We start from the raw sequence: 20,629 nt of genomic DNA on the forward strand, positions 1-20,629 counted from the left end.
TTATTTGCTATAGACCTTGGTGTCTTCCAAAGATGAAACTCTCAATTTAAGACTGACAACAGATTTCATCTGACCAAGTAGTAAGGGAACAAGAGACACATTCAATACTGAATCTCCCTTGATCTGTTACCATTGCCAAATGTACTGGTTTGTGTCCTCTGTTCCTCACCCCAAAGGTCTAATCCATGGGTAGGCAACCGTGGCTCTTTTATGACTCGTGGACTCCAACTCCCAGAATTCCTGAGCCAGCCCAGCTGGCTCAGGAATTCTGGGAGTTGGAGTCCACGAGTCATAAAAGAGCCAAGGTTGACTACCCCTGGTCTAATCAATAAGGACATGATTGCAGCATGGCGAATTTCATCCACCCAACTCAGGTGTTCCCAGCCTTCCTCCCACTGCTGGTATCCCAATGTAGCATATTTCACCAGCCTGTCTGTCACCTAATTTCCCTAAGGTCTTTCTTTCCATTGCTCCATTCCCTGCCACTGTCTATGTCTGCATATGTTCTGAAAAAGGGAAATGTTCAATCTTGGATCTTTATTACGGTTTGGGCATAGAATAATTTGCACATTTTTTTATACAAAGAGTATCCCTCTGAAAAGGAAAGTTGAAGATTGCATGGAACACATTTCCCAACAACCTTTTCAAGGTCATAAGCATCTTTGGCAGAACAAAGATATGAACAAATGAACCAAAAATAGATATAATTATGATGCAGAAAATATGAACTAGCAATCTGTTCTTTTTCAGAAGACCACGAATTTCATAAAATCAAAACTTAGCATAAGCCTTACGAAAAGGGCAGAAAAAAAAATCCAATTAGCTGATAGTGATTTAACAGTGATTAAAAGGAACTGAGGAACTGAGGTAAAGCAACAACAATCCTTTTGGGAACATGATGGCAGAGATCTGTTTGAGCTTGCCAAAATGCAACTTATGTTACTTCTACCAAAATACCTCATTATTAAGAGGAATTCTGGCTATACAGTTGCAAGGGATCATTAAAATTAACATATTTTCTGTCAGTCTGGAAATAATTATACAGATCATTCTGCATTCACAACAATTTTTGGTTAACAAATAAACTCTCACTTTCTATTAGACTATAGATCAGTGGTTCTCAACCTTTTTAATGCCGCGACCCCAACTGGTCGTAAGTCGAGGACTAAACCGGTCGTAAGTCGAGGACTACCCAACTGGTCGTAAGTCGAGGACTTTCCCTGCCCGGAAGCACCGTGCATGCGTGGTTCAGCCCCCTGCGCCGGCCAAGGCATAGCTGGCAAGCGGCAGAGACGGAACAGGCCGACCACCAGCTGGCCCAGCCCAAGGGAGGTAAGGCACCCGCCGGAAAAGGGGGAAAAAAATGGCGGACAGCCTTGCTTGGCGACCCCCGTGAAATGGTCGATCGACCCCAAATGGGGTCGCGACCCATAGGTTGAGAACCGCTGTATTAGACTATAGATTGTTACAAACGGCATCATAGAGCTCAGTTTTTATATCAATGGGGAGAGGGACAACATTTATTCCAAGATTTGATATGGTTTCCAGGAGCAACTAATACAGGTGGATACTCACATGTGGTACTAAAGAGTACTCCCTTTTTATGGCTGTATGAGTAAATGAAGCATTTTTGCTTTATTCTCATTCCTTGAGCAGGACATTTAAGTAGTTAGGTTTGCTTTTCTTAGTTTCTTTAAACCAGCAGAATAGAAAGCCCAAGACAAATAAAATTCTTATTTCCCTGAAATCTTCAGGCATCCAAACAAACCTGTTCAAACAGGTCCCCCAAAAATTCACTCATGTATAACATTGGCTGAATTCCATAAAGCAAATTCCTCACAAGACGTGCTTGCTATCCTATCATTCATCAAGAGAGGTTTACAGTTCATTTTAAGAGTGACAACGATAAGAAATTTTGGGAACATAACATGAGTGCTACAGTATACCAAAAGTTAAAAATAACAGCTGCTGCTTCCATAATGATCAGAATTTGGCCAGAAAATTGCATTTTAAAGATGAGATAGGTAACCTGTGGCCCAAGTTTCCTTTCTAAATCCCTTGAGTTTCTCTCCGACTGTGATTACTGAAAATATAGCTCACTCCCATTTAGAGATGGGAAACATGAAAATTATAGCTTAAATCTAAAGACGGGTGTTTTCAGAGAAAAAACAATCTCTTCAAAACTATCTAAAAAACATCCAACTTCTGCCTACATGTGGGACATGCACTTTGCAACCTATGTAATCCCAGAAGTATTAAGTAATGCATTTTAACAACTAAAAGCTTGTCATCCCCAGTTCTAAATCAACAGTAAGTTTCTGTGCTGATTTAGATTTATTTATTCATGTTACTTACTCTCTTCTGGGTCCTCGCTTGCTAGGGAATTAGTGGGAAGTGTCTGAACCGCTGCTCGTGTTTCACGGGTGGATTGTATTGGGCCAATCCTGTTGTCTCGTTGCTGCTCCCATTCTGGGTTGAAACCTCCATCATCTGCCTCAGGACCTGCATTCTGATTTTGATTCACTGTAACTGAAGTACAGAGGCATTTTTACTACACTCTGGGATCATAGGATCATCACCCCAATACATGATTAGATTATATGAGAGTTGATAGGTGGAAAAAAAATGTTGCCACTGAGCTAACAAAAACCAAGTACTACACAAATGAAAAATAAGTTAGGGTGCACCCAAATCCTAATTCTTGTACATACAGGTAATCCTTGACTTATGACCACAACTGAGCCCAAAATTTCTGCTGCTAAGTGAGATATTTGTTGAGTGAATTTTGCCCCATCTTACGATCTTTCTTGCTACATCTGTTAAGCAAATCACTGCAGTTGTTAAGTTAGTAACAGGGTTGTTAAGTGAATCTGGCTATTGATTTTGTTTGTCAGAAGGTCGCAAAAGGCGATCACATGACCCTGGGACACTGCAGCCGTCATAAATATGAGTCAGTTGCCAAACATCTGAATTTTGATCACGTGACCACAGGGATGCCGCAACAGTCTTAAGTGTGAAAAATGGTCACAAGTCACATTTTTCAGTGCCCTTCTAACTTTGAACGGTCAAATGAACAAACTGTTATAAGTCAAGTACTACCTATACTTAATTTTTGACAGATATACAATATAATTGTGATCTTCAGTGCAAGTAGAATTGAAAAAAAAATGGTTGCAAATCAATTTTAGCAAACCAAGTAAAACTGGACAGTGACATACATTATAAGCATCTATCACCATCCAAAGGCATTCTGTTGCCTAAGCGGGAAAAGCAAATACAATTCCCCACATCCCTGCAAGTTAAGCTATGCAGCAGCAAATTCCCCATGGTGCTCCAATTGTACTATTATAATTCCTTATAATTTCCATTGCCTCCAACATGTATGCTAAGAATCCAATGACGGCACATTTATTGAAAATGCTACAAGTACATTGTTTTCTTGCTTGGCAATGAAAATATCACAATCAATTAAATAAACAGCTATCAAACTGCTAGTCTTTTTAGAGTGGATGCCTGAGGATAGTCTACCCATTCTGCCTGATATTTGATCCTATTCTGATACTGAAAAGCAACCTGATAGAGCTCAAGTGAGCTAATTGTCTAACAAGGAAACAATCACAACTAGATGATTGTTTTATGTGAATGGAGCAGTAAAACAGACTGATGGTATGTATTTAGGATCTGTTTTGGAGGCAAATATAGAATATTATTATTCCCACCAGTCCCTATTATTTCTAGAGAAGTCCATATGGTTTTCTAAATTACAAATAGTTCTATATGCTGAGAAACTTGCAAGAGCAATAAAAGAGCTCTCAGGACAAAACATGTATATCCAAGGAACTAATTATTTTGCTTTCTTAAAAAAATAAGATGCTCTTCAAATTCGTACTTCAATTTCACGCACGATTCTGTGGAAATAAAAGTATCCTTTAACATAATAGAACAGTACTTTTCAGTGTACATGCAGAAATTAGAAAATCTAGAAAAATGATCGTAAAATATACCATGTTCAATTTACCATGGAATAAATTTAAAAACCTTATTTGAAAGCCAGTTTGGTATATTGATTTAAGGCACCAGCCCAACACGCTAGTTACAAGTGTGTTTATTATACTCAGTTAAACATATTGCATAATGTGTAGTAGAGAAGTAGATTTTTCTCCCTATTCTTCAGATTTGTAAAAAATTGATTTTTCTAAATTTTATTTATATGATTTATTTATGATTTATTTATTATTATTAAATGGAAGCCGCCTCTGCTGATTTTTTTTTTAAAAAGGAGTTGAGGTGTACAAGTAGAAGCTGTGTTGTTAAAACAGCATTCTAAGGTTGGAAGAAAAAAACAGACCCAAGTCAATACTTGTAGAATTCCCTCCCTTCACTTGTCACAAGGATTCCTGGAGGTGAGTGGAAGTAAAACTATCTTGGGACAAATGGTAAGGAAGGATTTTTCTGGCAGAGGGCTTCAATTCAGTGTGCACTGTTATTGTTCACTGATGGACATGAATTCAGTATTTAAATAGCAAAGCCTTTCTGTAAATGTAAGACAGTTAACATGAAACTGCTTGACAATTCTCATTTTGCATTTCTCACACGACTTCACAAAGATTAAAAAAAATCTCACCTTGCTGACTGTAAGTGGCATTTTTAGATGCTCCCTTCTGGGCTTCAGTATCTTGTTCAGCCATATTTACTAGCCATATCATTGTTGCTAATGGAAAAAAGAAGACATCTGATTTATTGCTGCTATATGCTATTTAACCGCCTTATGATTATGTATACACTTTAAGTATTTTAGCAACATTGTGCTGTGTTGAACACACAGAAAACTGCAGTGACCCTTGTAATCAATTCATCTAAGACAGCGATGGCAAACCTTTTAGAGACTGAGTGCCCAAACTGCAACCCAAAACCCACTTATGCATCGTCGGGTGCCGGGTGGGTGTGGCCCATTGGGTGGCCATGGCTGCCTTGGTAACAGCAGACTGGGTGGGACTAAAAAGTTCAATCAATCAATTCCAACTTTGCGAGATCTTTTTTTTTTCCCACGAGAAGTTGAAATAGACTGATTGATTGAACCTTTTTTTTTTTGGCACACGGCAGCGGAGGCCTAAAGCGAAAAGGTTTTATAAAACCCAGCTGAAGGCCTAGGACTGGGGCAACGGCACGTGTGCCCACAGAGAGGGCTCCGAGTGCCGCCTCTGGCACCCATGCCATAGGTTCGCCACCACTGATCTAAGACGTTGCTAAAATGGAAGTCAACAGCAAAACTTCTTTTTTCTATTTGTGTTTTATGCCCATTTTAATTAAACTGAAAAACAATCTTAATACAATGGTACCTTGGTACTCAACTGCTTTGAAGCTCATCAAATTTGGTACTCAACACATTTTGATGCAAAAATTTTGTCCTGGGACTTATTGTTTCTTTGGTATTCAATGCACAAGGTAGAAGTCAAGAGTTGGCTGCCTTGCGACTCACTACATTATTGCTTATGGGAAAAAATTTTGGTACTCTTTTTTGATATTCATCATGCCTCCTGGAACCAATTAATGATGAGCACTGAGGTACCATTATAACAATTGAATACATATTGCCTGAAAAATAAGTTTTGCATTATATCTTTGCAAAACAGTTTTTTTATTTTATTAGTATAAATGCATAAGTAAATGATAGCAGACCCAACAGATATTATAGAAAAAGATCTTCTTCAAAACGTGCATCCGCCAAACAGGTACTCTTCTTTAATCTTGTAGTTCTATCATGGCCCCATTTCAGTACAAAACTGTACTAAAGGATCAGTTGATTCACCGTACCATAAAACCAATCAAAATCCCTGAAATAGTCAAACTATTTTGGATCACATAGCATGATTTTTTTTTCTTTTTTTAATAATAAACATTTAAAAGTAGAGTATATTGGGGAACTACTGCTCAATTGCAAAGTCACCACAATGGGAAAATGTGTCATTAGTTTGTTTGGTATACTTAAACATTAGATGTTTGCTGTATCTCATTTTTGCTTCTGTAGTCAAAGGAAATCTACTAACTGGAGCATCTTGTCCAGCCCAGGTTTTAAACCAGCGGTTCTCAACCTATAGGTCGCGACCCCATTTGGGGCCGATCGACCATTTCACGGGGGTCGCCAAGCAAGGCTGTCCGCCATTTTTTCCCCCTTTTCCGGCGGGTGCCTTACCTCCCTTGGGCTGGGCCAGCTGGTGCTCGGCCTGCTCTGTCTCTGCTGCTTGCCAGCTACGCCTCGGCTGGCGCAGGGGGCGGAACCACCCATGCGCGGCGCTCCCGGGCAGGGAAAGTCCTCGACTTATGACCGGTTGGGTAGTCCTCGACTTACAACCGGTTTAGTCCTCGACTTACGACCGGTTTAGTCCTCGACTTACGACCGGTTGGGGGTCGCGGCATTAAAAAGGTTGAGAACCACTGTTTTAAACTTTTGAGCACACAACAAAGATTTGTTTTCTTATGAAAGGAAACTGTGACTCACAGAAAATTAGATAAATTATTTCCCCCTAATCCAAAGCAAGCATCAGATAATCTGTTCTTACATGAGTAAATGAGTGCTGGGAACAAAGTTTCATTTCTTTCTTGAGCTGTTTCTACTAGCATACGAAGAGGCCCTCTGGGAGACAATACTGCAATCAAATCTGAAAGATAAATATTGAGATTTTTTTTTTAAAAAGTGCAAAAATGGCTCCTCTGTGGTCAGAAAGAAATAATTAGTAATATGAATGTAATAAATTAGACTGCTTAGTGGAACTTCCGTACAATATTTTGTATCCTTATGAAGGACAATAGATTGGTTCAATCTATTTAATGGCCCAGCCTGTGATATGCCCCACATTTTTAGAATAGTTAATAATTAAAAAATCATGAAGGTACATGCTACAATAAATCTCTTGATTCAGAAACATGGTCATTATTACTTTTAATTCTGAATTCATTGCTACTGTACTACAGGATAAGGATCGAAACCAAATCAGTGAAACCACTAGCAATTAAATATCACAAGACATTTCAAAAATTGGGAAGGAAACTTAGCACAATGACATTCAGAGAAGAAAATAAAGGATATAGAAGAAAACAGCCTATCTGAATTCCGTATTTACTTTTATAATTAAAGCATGATATCTAATTGATACCCTTCTCATGGCATATGTTTTTTTTAGTCTACCAGACACTTCTATCAATGGAACAGAGAGGGAAGCAGTTTCTGATTATACACCATCCCCCTCTATGCCTTCTGGATCAAAATTCATACAGCCATGTAATATTTTGGGATGCATTAAGTATGACTTTATGAAACAGGCCACCTACTCTAATCTGAATGAAATCATCCTCAATCTCTATATCTCATCTATGTACATATACACATACCAACTTATTTGTAACCTTATATGTTACTTGTTGTCATTCAAGGGCATACATAAACAGCAGACATACTTCCATCATCCCTTTTTGGGAAGGACAATTTTTCCTATACAAGAGCTTTTTTAAAAAAAACACTTAAATATGTGAAGGGACCGGTCCCCTTCCAGATTTTAAGCCAAAATGTAGCATTTGTATAGCTCCCATTATAACAAGGACAAGCGTTCCTTGTCTGAAAAAATAGCAGAATTACTTATTCGTTAAAGCAATTTTCCAGTTCCACCATTGTCCACCAAACTCTATGGATGGAAGGTACTCAGATATCCCTGACATCTAATGGCAAGGATCCATAAGGAAGTTAGTAAGTTATGGCAATTCTCCATTTCAGTGGGGCCTCTGAGGTTGAGTCCATTCCTGCCTTGCCTCACCCAATGCTGCAGCAGGTGTTTTTTTTTCAGACTTGAAACCTCATGCGAACACTTGGGGAGGCCTTAGGTTTAGCTCAAATACTAGCAATTAAAACAGCATTTTTATTTTATTTCAAAGAAACAGCCCTCACCCACAGAGTCTCATCATGTTATGAGGCACAGACACCTATTAAATGTCATTACTTCATTTTCATACTCAGGAAAAATTCAATAGTTTGAAATTCCTGAGTTTCTCCAATTTGGAAAAACACCTCTCTTGCCAAACACAATTTTTTTTTCTTTAAGGTTTACACAGAGTCAGTTGGCAGTTGTTCTAACAGTCAGTAAATTTACTAAACTTACACTACATTAAGAACTATACTTGTATAATGGCAAGGAATTTTAAGACAGTATAGTATTTTAAATCACTTTAATTTGATGGCGTGTATTATCTGTATTTTTGCGGCTATTCTTTGTTTCTGAACTTATATAGAAGAAGAAGAAGAATGTTTTACAAATTCATTTTGATTCCTTACAACTTGGTAAGGATATGGTATTTCAAACTTGTTTGTCTGCATATCTTAAAATGCTGCCAAACTGCCTGTTCCCACTTGAAAATCAAAATATGTGTTTGTTTGTTTGTGTGTGTGTGTGTGTGTGTGTGTGTGTGTGTGTGTATGAAAGAAAACGAATACTTAAAAAAACTAAAGCTGTTTTACACTGTGAAAAGCTTTTGGTAGGTACTTAAAAATTAAAACATAAAAGCGTATAAGCAATACTTTCCTTTATTTTTTAAAAATTTTACTACTGGTAGGAAAACAAGGAACATACACATTAAAAGGACTTTTGAGGAGTTTAGACAGCTGAAGATGTTACCTAGCCTGGTAACGAAAACTTTCGGAAACCAATCCTCAAGCTCGGAGAACGAACCTTCACCCTCATCCTACACCTGAGCTACAGATATTTGCCACTATTGCAAAAGGATTTTTGTTTTATCTAACAAATTGGGATGCAAACTTTCATTCTAAATGCACACCTTATTTTGCTTATTTGACTATTTTGATGCTATAAATGTTTCCTTTTACAATTCAGTACTGCAGCAGTTACCTCAATTCCCATCAAGATCAAAGTTGAGTGGACTTTTTTTTTTTTCAGAATAAGAGCAACTTAACCTTAGCTAGCTAATTATCCACACTGTTCAGCCAAATGCATAAGGCAGCGGTTCTCAACCTATGAGTCGCGACCCCATTTGGGGTCGATCGACCATTTCACGGGGGTCGCCAAGCAAGGCTGTCCGCCATTTTTTCCCCTTTTCTGGCGGGTGCCTTACCTCCCTTGAGCTGGGCCAGCTGGTGGTTGGCCTGCTCCGTCTCTGCCGCTTGCCAGCTACACCTCGGCTGGCGCAGGGGGCGGAACTACGCATGCGCGGCGCTCCCGGGCAGGGAAAGGCCTCGACTTACAACCGGTTGGGTAGTCCTCGACTTACGACCGGTTTAGTCCTCAACTTACGACCGGTTTAGTCCTCGACTTACGACCGGTTGGGGGTCGCGGCATTAAAAAGGTTGAGAACCGCTGGCATAAGGGAACCCCAAAAGCTTCCAAGTAACAGTATGTAGCATTTGAAGATGATACTATGCTTTCTAACCATATGCACTGAATCAGGGTATCAACTCTCAGCCCAGATCAATATTCATTCATCTCTAACATGGAATCTAACAGTTGCTTAAAGGGGAATTACATGCCCTGGTTCGAATGCAAAGACCAATTAACCAAATCTGTCCCTGGAGAGTCAGCATTTTAACTTGAAAAGACTGTAGAGCAGTGATGGCGAACCTTTTAGAGACCAAGTGCCCAAAAACCGCCCCCACTCCCGTCCCTGCTCCGCCCTGGGCCACCCACCACCTCCATGGCCTGCCACAGATCACCCAGGCAGCCCAGCAGCGCCATGGTGGTCACACCCTCTGCCCATGCCCCGCAGCATCATCTGCGTGCGATGGGATGCAAGGGCGGAGTCTTGTCCCCGCTGCCCGGCTACCATGTCCTTGGCTGCACTGCTTCGCATGGGCCGTGCCCGGGGGTGACTCTCCTCTGGGGAGGGACTGCTGGTGAGGGGGCCGTGGGAGGCGGGGCTGGGATGACGGTGCGTGTGCCCACAGAGAGGGCTCCGAGTGCTGCCTCTGGCATGCATGCCATAGGTTTGCCACCATTGCTGTAGAGAACACTCTGGGAGAAAAGGAGCAAGAAGCTGCGGGCCAAGGTGGGAGGCTGAAAGTTGTGGGAGAGAAGGAGAGAGGAATTTTCAGATAATAATAACCAAATCTATGAAGGACACACTAGATAACTCTCATCTTTTAATACTAGATTCTTTTCATACTGCATAGAACAAATGAGTGTTTATTAAAATAAAAATAAGGAAACCAGGATTCTGTTGTAGTCAATAAATTCTCTCTATAAAGAGTAACATTAGCACATATGTGGTAAAAGGGAGCAGGTGCTCAAAAACATGGTATATAATAAAGCACACTCTGTTTCCACACCTCTATAACATTGCAAGAGACATGACAAGTCCCATCTCTAATGGTAGCAATTCAGCCAGCAGAATCTCTTTCCCAGATACATTTTGCATCTGCACTGAAAACTGATCAGAAACTTCTATAACTGAGGGAAGTTTGGCAGAAAGTACACTTTGACAAAAGAGGTTCCTAGATGACACAACAATATTTGTGACAGATTTGTAAACTTGACAATGCATGGGTTCATTCTGCATAACTCACCTGACACAGCCTTTGTTAGAAAAGATCTCAGTCCTATTCCTCAAAGGATAACTAAACCTGCTTCAGTATAAATACAGGCCAGGTTCTACACTCATGTATAGCCATCCCAAAGAGCAGTGGGGGAAATGCACACGATACTAGATCACGGGTAGTAAGTTTTAGCCAGTGGCAAAAGTTTGTGAAAGTTGAAGTCAAAAAAACTGAAAAGCAATCCTATCTTCAATGGTTAGGAATTATATGTATCTCCTGGAGTAATTTCTACTTTATTTCACATAGACTCCCTCTCCTTTTATGTCAGATTGAGAGAAACCGAGCAACCATACTATGAAAGCCCCCCCGCCACTGCAAAGCTTATTCAAAGTGTGACCCAGATTTATAATATGACTTCCCAATCGTTTAAATAACCAGGTATCCCAAATATAAAAAGAATACCAGCTAATTTTTTGAAAAGGGCTTTTACTCAAAACTGAAGAGGAATCTTACCATACACTGAGATTACTGCCAAGATGAGCCAAGCAGTCCATTCGGGAAGATACTTTATAAACACCAAAGCCATTAGAGCACTTATCATAATGAGGTAGGCTTGTTGAAGACGTAGGGGGCCTTTCCAGTGAACGCAGATCATTCCGACCACACCAAAGTTCCAAATCATGAGTGCCACAGTAACGTAATCCATGGCAACGTTATAGGTCTTAAAAACTTCCCTAAAACACAAAATATTAAAAGAGATATTTGTGATTTTGACAATGGTATATAATATAAAATTGTGTTATTCAAATAAAGCATCTTGCCCCTTTCCTTGCCATCTTTGTTAATTGTAAAGTCAATTTTAGTGTTAATATTTATTGTTTTAGTGTTCTGATGTTTTATCTTGTTGCTTTTTATTAGTTGTAAGCTATCTAGAGCCGACTCTAGGTGAGATGGGTGGCACAGAAATTTAATAAATAAAAAATAAAGAAGTGAACAACAACAATTTCAATGCCAAATAGAGTTACAAAATCCAAAATCCAAATGATTCAACAGAAAATAAAATGACTGCACAGCACTGTAGAAAAAGAAATCAACACGGGACATAAAGTATGTAAACATAAACACTGTTTCGATAATATATAGTCTAACAGTTGCTGAGGATATTTTTTTTCAATTTATTAGAGAGCAATTTCAAAATAATCTTTTGTGTACAGAGTTTAAAGTGTATCCCCAAATGGCCAGCTTACAGAAGACTTAAGCTTCTTCAGCTATGCTGATAGTACCAGCAGATCATTTTACCATTACAATTGTTGTGGTAACCTGTATTAGTTCTCTCAGCCAGTCAAGAAACTACAAATATAGATTTCTAAAAACTCCAAAGAGCTAATAAATAGATGTACTGCAGCACAGTTAACGGAGCCCTTACAAAAGTTTTTGGGCAAATCCTGTATATGAAATGCACGTCTTTATTTAGAGTGAAATCAAGATTCAAACTTTTCTTGTTCCTGCCTGTAAAGGGTTAAAGGCTCAAAGGGTCCTTTGGGGAGGGAGAAATGTTTTACACATTTATCATTTGGGCAACAACTAATCTGGTTGTTTGCTTTCACCTGCCCATTTGCACTGAAAGGTGGGCAGAAAATTCTGTTGCTAAGCACTGTATTAGAGGAGCAAGCTATGAACTAACTATGCAGAACTTAGCATGGTGTACAAGTATCCCATGTGGATAGGATCTCTCTCTCTTCTAAAGATAGCCATACATTTTGATCTTTCTATGCAAGCTCATCCGTACTAATATTAGAGTATAGAAATTAAAACCAGCCACTTGAGAACCATCATTACAGCATTATTTTGCTTTCATTGTACAAATGAAACCTCAATTTATTAGACCTTGATATAATGGACTTTATAAACATACCTCTGCTCATGTCATTATTTGACTGGACAAATGACAAATTATTTTGTTTGCATCAACCTGTATTACTTGCATAATGAAATCATTGCACACATGATGCAAATTATTATATTTAAATGACTTTCACAAATAACAGACATCACTGTCCCCAATGAAATGAAGTTTCATTGTATTGATAGAAGTATGTATGTATGTATGTATGTATGTATGTATGTATGTATATCTATATTTTTTAACAGAATGGGGGATCTTTACGTGGCTTTGTTTCTTTGAAATCCAATGGTCATAGTTTTAAAAATGATACAAAACTTTGAATCATAAGCATTTGTTATTGTTAAATGTAATCCCTATATGTAAATCTTAATATAGCAGCTAGGATTTAAGGATACTTAATCTGAACCTGTTTCCCCCATTTTGACAAATCTAAATAGCAAAATATTTCTATACTTACCCTAAGTAAATAAATGAGAAAAAGAAAAGCAAAAAAAGAGAAGAAACAATGAGCCAACCATGGATCACCTGAAACACAAATAAAAGATGGGTTTAATTTTCAGACTTGATATTAGATTGCCCATTTCAAAAATGGTTATTTGAAACTTTAGAACATCTTCATATAACATGTTATGAAATACTGAGGGCTGTATGCAGAGCCCCATCTAGATACCAAGGATTTCTGACAATCTCTTTATGTTGTAAGCTCCTTTTTAAAGACTTTTAAAATCCTAAAGTGGGATGCAATTATATAGTGTTCTGGCTAGAAAAGATACTATAAACTGACACTATCGATATTATGTATAATACCAGAAAAATGTGATGAAGATGTCTATATTTAATTGTATATTAACAGTAACAAGAATTGTATTTGCCCAGTGTGGAAAAATGCATACCACCGGAAAAAGAAAGGATCAAGGAAGCACTGGATGGTGTAGTATTGGAACTAGACTGTAGAAAGTTAATATGTACCACTGAATTACCAATGGACCCAGACAACCCGCTGTTTATTAAGTACTCATGATTGAAAAATTAGAAAATTAATAAAATATGAAAAAAGACTTAAAGATGCAATATGAAAAAAAGTCTTAAAGATAAAATATGAAAAAAAAGACTTGAAAAGAATGTATAATCCAGAACCTGTAGTATTCTTTGGAATGTACAGTATGGTGTTTTAACCAGTACTGTTATCAGAGAACTGACATTTAATTAATATACAAATGAAGATCATTATAATTATAATTTCAGTACAGAAATATTCACAGATAATTCTGATAATGTAAACCTGTTACATATATTGCACCACCTATAAATTAAAAATTGTTCTATAACACAAGCAACCTATACATATTTCTAAATTAAATTTACAAAAGGTATCATTTAATAGTACATAAAGGCAGATCTTCAGAATTTGGTTTACCATGCTTCATTTGACAATTCTGTCCACATTAACTGATTCCATTCACCCATTAAAATATAATTTAAAAACTTTCTGAATTTATATTGCAGAATATTTTATTTTTGTTAGTAAAACCTGAATTGCTTACATCAATCTGTAGATCATGTAACAGAATAAAGGTTTTTTTGAACAAAACCAAAAGGAACAAATCTCTAGTGAAATTAAAGGAGTCACCCAACATATGCCAATATTTAGTTATTTGAACACATTTTAATATCAGGTTAATTAAATCATTTTAATTTATTTCAGGGTCTTTTCCTTTTCAAAATCATTTTTAAATAAGATTTAAAATATCTAACTGCCAATTTCTGATGGTCATTATTACAAATTTCTTTTGTAAAATACAAAAGTATGTTATTATTTTGTTTTGTCCCGTTCTGCTGTTTCATAGTTAATCCTCAGATGAAACATAGATTTAACAATAGTTTCGGTCCTTTACAAACTGGAATAGAGTAAGTTCTAGAATGGCATTATAAATAAATGGAAATGGGAGTTTGAATGAAAATATAAATAATTTTGAGCTCACCTTATAGCACCTATATTTATAAAGCACAACCAGGAGTACAGTCATGACAACAATGACACTAATCATGATGGCAGCATTGAGAACAGAATTCAGAGCTCTTTGTCCAACAGTTTCTGTATCTTCTGTAAATGGAGTATAGATTCTACAATGCAATGCAGAGCAAAATAAAATATGTCACATGCTTTTAAATCAGGATACATTTTCTGATTAAATTCATCTGAAAAGAATTCAACAGATATGGAACACTTTATAAAGTTTTTGGCATGCACCATCTAGTGGCTAGAAGATGAATTACATGCACATCACTACTCCATTTTAAGCTTCCAACAAAGTCAAAAACACAGCAGCAGAATATGAATCTGCTTAATATGTACAAGAACCCTTGTCCCATAAAACACAAGACAAGTTATGCTGATCAAGACAAACCTGACCCAACACAATAAAATTCCCCAGGTAATGTTATGTCATATTATTAAAGAAGAAGTCATACATCTGTCTACATTCCATATTACATGGAAGACATGGGTCTTTCTCAATCTCAGGTCCTCTACTCCAGAGGCCTGGGGGTTTTGCGGTTCTGCATAGTATCTTGGCTGTTCCTAGCACCGCACTTTTCTGGATAGAGAGGTCTGATGTTTTTCCTGGGATATGTTGGAGCCATTCTCCCAGCTTAGGGACGACAGCCCCGAATGCTCCTACTACTACCACTTTGACCTTTACTTTCCATATTCCCTTTAGTTCCTCCTTCGGGTCCTGCTACTTCTCCAGTTCCTCATACTCCTTCCTGATGTTGCTGTCACCTGGCACAGCTACATCAATCACCACTGCTATCTTCTGGTCCTTATCTACTGCAATGTCTGATTGACTGGCCAGTACCTGCTTATCCATCTGGATCTGAAAATCCTAGAGGATCTTAACTCTGTTATTCTTCACAACCTTTTGTGGAATCTCCCATCTTGATTTGGAAGGCCCATACACTGTGCATAGGTTCCTTTACATAATGCCAACTACTCAGTTGTGCCTTTCAGGGTACACAATTCCTGCCTGCATCGCACATCTTGCCACTATGTGTTTGGACTGTTTCTGAGGCCTCACTGCATGGTCTGAACCTTGGGTCCTGTCTACTGTAGTAGACTCCTGCTTCTAAGGATCTGGTGCTTAGTTCCTGTGCTTGTGCTGCTGTGATCAGCATTGTTTTTTTAATGCAGTCCTTTCCAGCCACTCTCAGGATTTCCCAACATCAGCTAACTCAGCTATCTATCAATGTTACATGCCATGCAGGGTCTTATCTTGCCCTGGCATTTCCTCTATTTGATCATCCTTTTTCAGTTCCCTTTTTAATGAATCCAAAACACGACTTCTATGGTTTCTGCAATATGTATGCAATGGGTTATCATGAGCTATAAATCCTGACTCCGACATCCCTTTCCCAATCGGATATTTCAGTTAACATTCCATTAATGCACACGAAAAAGCATTTGCCATTTTGAGATCCATTAACCCACACCTAAACTCTAAAAGAATGCAAGTTGAATGATGGGGTGTATTTTAATTTAGTTCCAGGACCTCCTATGATATTTAAACATTAAAGAGATAAACAATAAAGGTAATAACCATTTAATTTAAAAAAAACATTTAATTCTTAAAAAGAAGATGTAAATTGATTTTACATGAAAATACAAGAGGCGAAATCAAAGAACTGTGCTTGCATTGATAGGAGGCTTCTGTCAGCAAAATGAGAGAAAGGGGCATTAACAAAACCCCATCTGTTAGGAAGGATCAAGGAAGGCCTCTAGAATAGATATGAAAAGAGCAGGAGAAAGAAGATCCCCTATTTCTATACATTTCTCACGGGTAGAGGAAATTTAGAAGGATTCACCCAATATACTATTTATGAATGAAACTATCCAATGCTATTCCATAACCACATGTATTTGTTCAAAGAAACATAAAGAAGCAGAAGAGTTATTTAAAACTGGAGAAATGGGAAGGAAGGAAATTGAATATTTCTTGTCCAAAACTGTATCTTTTGGGGAACTAGAGGAAAAGGGATTTAGCAAAACCAAACGACTGGCAAAGACTATTTTAAAAAAAAAAATAGCAAATGTACTGACAATAATTAGATTTTGAAACATTGGTTAAAGAATAAATACAGAGAAGAAAAAGAGTATCACAGCAGGAAAAAAAAGCAAGTATGGAAAAAATTAGTTACGTACAGCTGCCCATCCTTGCGCGTATAGAAACTGACAGACTTGATGGTTGCAACCACAACTACCATACATAATGTGACAGGCACGAAGAGCATGATCACATGCTTGGCCCCATATTTTAGTGTCAGCTCTTCCTCCTCCTCCTCCTCTTGCTCCACCACTTGTCGAGGCCTTTGCTGTGGCTGTCCATTAGATGCTGGAGTAGGATTATTCGCTCTCTGGTCACCAGTCTCCTGTTGTCGTCTTTCATTGTTGACATTCTGAAATTAAGAATTCCACATCCATAAATATTTGCATGTTTTGTATGTATCTTGTGTTGTAAATTATAAAAGTCAACAATCTGGGAGCACCAAAGGCTGCTATACTGCTGTAGCTATGCAGGTGATGGCCTAGAAGGGGAATGACAATCAAAACCTGGAGATGTGGGCTACTTATGTTCATGTGAATCAGTGTCTTTGTTGTGGGTCAGCATAGCATTCAGTCTTTCAGTAACTACTTAAACCAGAGGTCCCCAACCTTTTGGGCACCAGGGACCAGTTCCGTGGAGAAAGGTTTTTCCATGGACCAGAGAGTGCGTGGTTTTGTGTGCTGCCTGCATCCCACAGATGGCGCTTTGCTTGTTTGTGTGGACCCATTGCTGGTATGCTGCAGCCCGGTACCAGTCCATGGACCGGGGTTTGGGGACCCCTGACTTAAACAGCATACAGTGTTTTAAAATGCAAGGCAGATAAATCAGAGATGAAACTCAATTTCTTTAATCCCGTAAAAAACAGATTTAATTCTATCCTCTTGTTCCAGTTCCACAGGGCTTCTACGGCTCTTCTTCGACCTGCTGCATGTACTTTACCCTTTGCCTTCTCCTTACAAGCGTCAGGCACGCAGGTAGTTTAAACCAACATGGTGCGTTCTTACAGGAAGTTAAGTAGAGAGGCAGTAATACATTTATGATATTTTGAAGAGTCCCCAAAATATGATGCCCGGGTTTGTATATCAATATGTTTCCTAACTTTCATATTATTATGCCCCAGTAAGTAAAATCATAGGTTAAGAACAAATATAGATCAGACAAAAAAGAAAAGCTGTCAGAACAATGACTCTATGTTTCCATCTCTGACGAACAATATAAGTGTGTGATTTAAGAAAACTTTTATCAAACTCGTTTAATAAAAATGCAACAATTCTCTAATCCAAAAGTTATTTACAATGAACATTTGGGATTCTTTTATAGCAGAAATAATTTTCATAGATAAGTAAAATTATTTTCACACTGATAACTCAGAATATAGAATACCGTCACAAGTAGAATAAAAAGGAAAAAAGACATTTATATCAAACCCTTAAAACTATGTTCTGGGCTACAGTTTGAAACTGCTCAAACAAGATTACTCACTGATGCCTAGAATGTAAAGTCTGTGCAAAGGTGCGTTGTAAATGGCAAGGAATCATGTTACAGTTTTTGCACTTTGCCTTAGTATATAGAAAATACACGTCCCTACCTGATTAGCATTAAATAGAACTGAAAACCTACCGTTAGCAGAAGCAAAGGAATGGATTCCTCAATTTCACTAGCCATTAAGGAACTAAAGCCTTGAAAAAGGTTTGAACTAATCCCATTTATATTCTTTGTGTGCAAGAACGCACTATATATCTTCAAGGTGAATGAGTAATACCAAAGATAAACAGCAGCCATGGCAATTATCAAAGTTATAGTTAATATGAAATCCAAAGCAATCGCTTTAAAGGTGCAGAACATCGAAAGTAGTACTTCATACATGATGTGGCACGCTGGCTGAGGAATTCTGGGAGTTGAAGTCCACAAGTCATAAAAAGGCCAAGTTTGAAGACCCCTGATCTAAGCAGATTTTTAAGGACTAAGCCTTTGGGATGACAGAAACTATGTGCTACGCAAAGTTACTCTGAGCCTCTCTCAAGCAAGACCGTGCCATACAACAAAATACCGTGCGGAACATATCAGAACTACAATTCCCCCCTGCTGCCCCCTGAAGTTTGAAACTCTAATGGCAGCACATCTAACAAGCACCAGATTGTAGAGACTCATACTGTTTTGATATAGCATGATTTCATTTATTAAAGGAATCACAAATCCGGAATCTCTGTAATAATTATATTACGTGGAAAATGAGACTTCCTAGGAAATAACTTTAAAAAGATCAAGTTAAAATCTGGTGTTCAAGGGGGGGGGGAGAGGTTGAGTCCTAAACCTTTCTGTGGCGTGCCTAAAGCTTAACACTCTCAACTCACTTGCTTAACATCCACATGAAACTGTTGGGGGAGGTGATCCTTTATAGCAGTGGTTCTCAACCTTTTTAATGCCGCGACCCCCAACCGGTTGTAAGTCGAGGACTAAACCGGTCGTAAGTCAGGGACTACCCAACCGGTCGTAAGTCGAGGACTTTCCCTGCCCGGGAGCACCGCTCATGCGTGGTTCCGCCCCCTGCGCCGGCTGAGGCGTAGCTGGCAAGCGGCAGAGACGGAGCAGGCCAACCACCAGCTGGCCCAGCTCAAGGGAGGTAAGGCACCCGCCGGAAAAGGGGAAAAAAATGGCGGACAGCCTTGCTTGGCGACCCCCGTGAAATGGTCGATCGACCCCAAATGGGGTCACGACCCATAGGTTGAGAACCGCTGCTTTATAGGGTCAGGTAACACTGATGGATATATCTCAACTTTTAACCATCCAAACAAGGCTTTGGTTTTTTTTCCCCCGAAAGCTGTTGGATATGGAGGAAGAGGCTCTGGATATGAAGGACAGGCTCAGACGAAACCCTAGTAAGGCTGAGTGGTTTTGTGTGCTTAGTCCTACTAGTTCTACATGAAAGTTGAAGGGATCTTTCTGAATTTGGAACTCCTTCTCACAGAGCAAGTTAATGGTTGTGAACTGGAAAGTTTTTGTATAGGTTCAGCTAGTGGACCAGTTGGGTCCATTCCTGGCATGACCCTCCTTATGGTCACTCGCGTCTTACCTTGCAGTTGGATTACTGCAACATGCTCTGCATGAAGCTGGCCAGAAAGGCCATCCCAAAATTACAGCCGATCCAAAGTGCAGCTCATGCGCATGCTTCATTATTCCCATGTAGTACTCTTGCTACTGAGATGAACTGGATTCCGGGTGTATTTCAACGTCCTGGATAGCACCTATAAAGCCCTATAAGGCAGGGGTCCCCAACCCCCGGTCTGTGGACCGGCACCGGGCTGCATGGCAGAAACTGGTCCGCTCAAACAAGCAAAGCCCATCTGTGGGATGCAGGCAGTACATGAAACCACACCCCCTCCGGTCCACAGAAAAACCTCTCTCCACGGAACCAGTCCCTGGTGCTCAAAAGGTTGGGGACCTCTGCTACAAGGCATGCAGCCTAAGTATTTCGGGAACTACCTATCTGCTGCCCTGGTTAGAATGCAGTATTGCAGGCTAACTTTGCTGACTGCCAGCAGTTTGGCAGTTCGAATCTCATCACCTCAGCCTTCCATCCTTCCAAGGTCAGTAAACTGAGGACCCAAATTGTTGGGGGTAATATGCTGACTCTATAAACCGCTTAGAGAGGGCTGTAAAGCACAGTGAAGCGGTAGTCTAAGTGCTATTGCTGTAGTGACTGCCTATTCTATTTATTCTGACAGGGCTGGCGTACTCTGCATCCTGTCAATTAAAAAATGCCATCTAATGCAGGGCTTTTCAACCTTTTCACCCATTATACCACTTTTAGGATATGGCAATATCGAGTACCACCAGTCGCCTAGCAAGGTGTCAAAAACTTGATGACCAAAAAAAAAAAAAGAAAGAAAAAAAAAAAAGAAAAAAGTGATGAAGTACAGATAGTCCTTGACTTACAACAGTTCGCTTAGTAACTGTTCGAAGTTACAATGGCACTGAAAAAAGTGTCCCCCAAGCCACAGTCGAGCAAGACACCTACCTGCCCACCTGGTGGCGCTCTTCCCCGTCCGAGGTTTTCATTGTTGTGAGCATTTTTGTTGAGGATTGGTAGCA

General features: G+C 39.0%; 1 protein-coding gene across 1 annotated transcript in view; it reads right to left on the reverse strand.

Moving 5' to 3' along the window:
* The window catches only part of PSEN1 (presenilin 1), a 36,770-nt gene that overhangs the window by 7,645 nt on the left and 8,496 nt on the right, over window positions 1–20,629 (reverse strand). The window contains exons 3-9 of the mRNA XM_015823380.1: window positions 16,636–16,889; window positions 14,420–14,561; window positions 12,895–12,962; window positions 11,045–11,265; window positions 6,561–6,659; window positions 4,625–4,711; window positions 2,356–2,529 (exon numbers count right to left, since the gene is read on the reverse strand). Coding sequence (XP_015678866.1) covers window positions 2,356–2,529; window positions 4,625–4,711; window positions 6,561–6,659; window positions 11,045–11,265; window positions 12,895–12,962; window positions 14,420–14,561; window positions 16,636–16,889 — 1,045 coding nt within the window. The remainder of the gene's footprint in view (window positions 1–2,355; window positions 2,530–4,624; window positions 4,712–6,560; window positions 6,660–11,044; window positions 11,266–12,894; window positions 12,963–14,419; window positions 14,562–16,635; window positions 16,890–20,629) is intronic.

Source organism: Protobothrops mucrosquamatus, unplaced genomic scaffold (genome assembly GCF_001527695.2).
Source record: "Protobothrops mucrosquamatus isolate PMUCROS unplaced genomic scaffold, P.Mucros_1.0 scaffold1853, whole genome shotgun sequence".
Taxonomy (NCBI): domain Eukaryota; kingdom Metazoa; phylum Chordata; class Lepidosauria; order Squamata; family Viperidae; genus Protobothrops; species Protobothrops mucrosquamatus.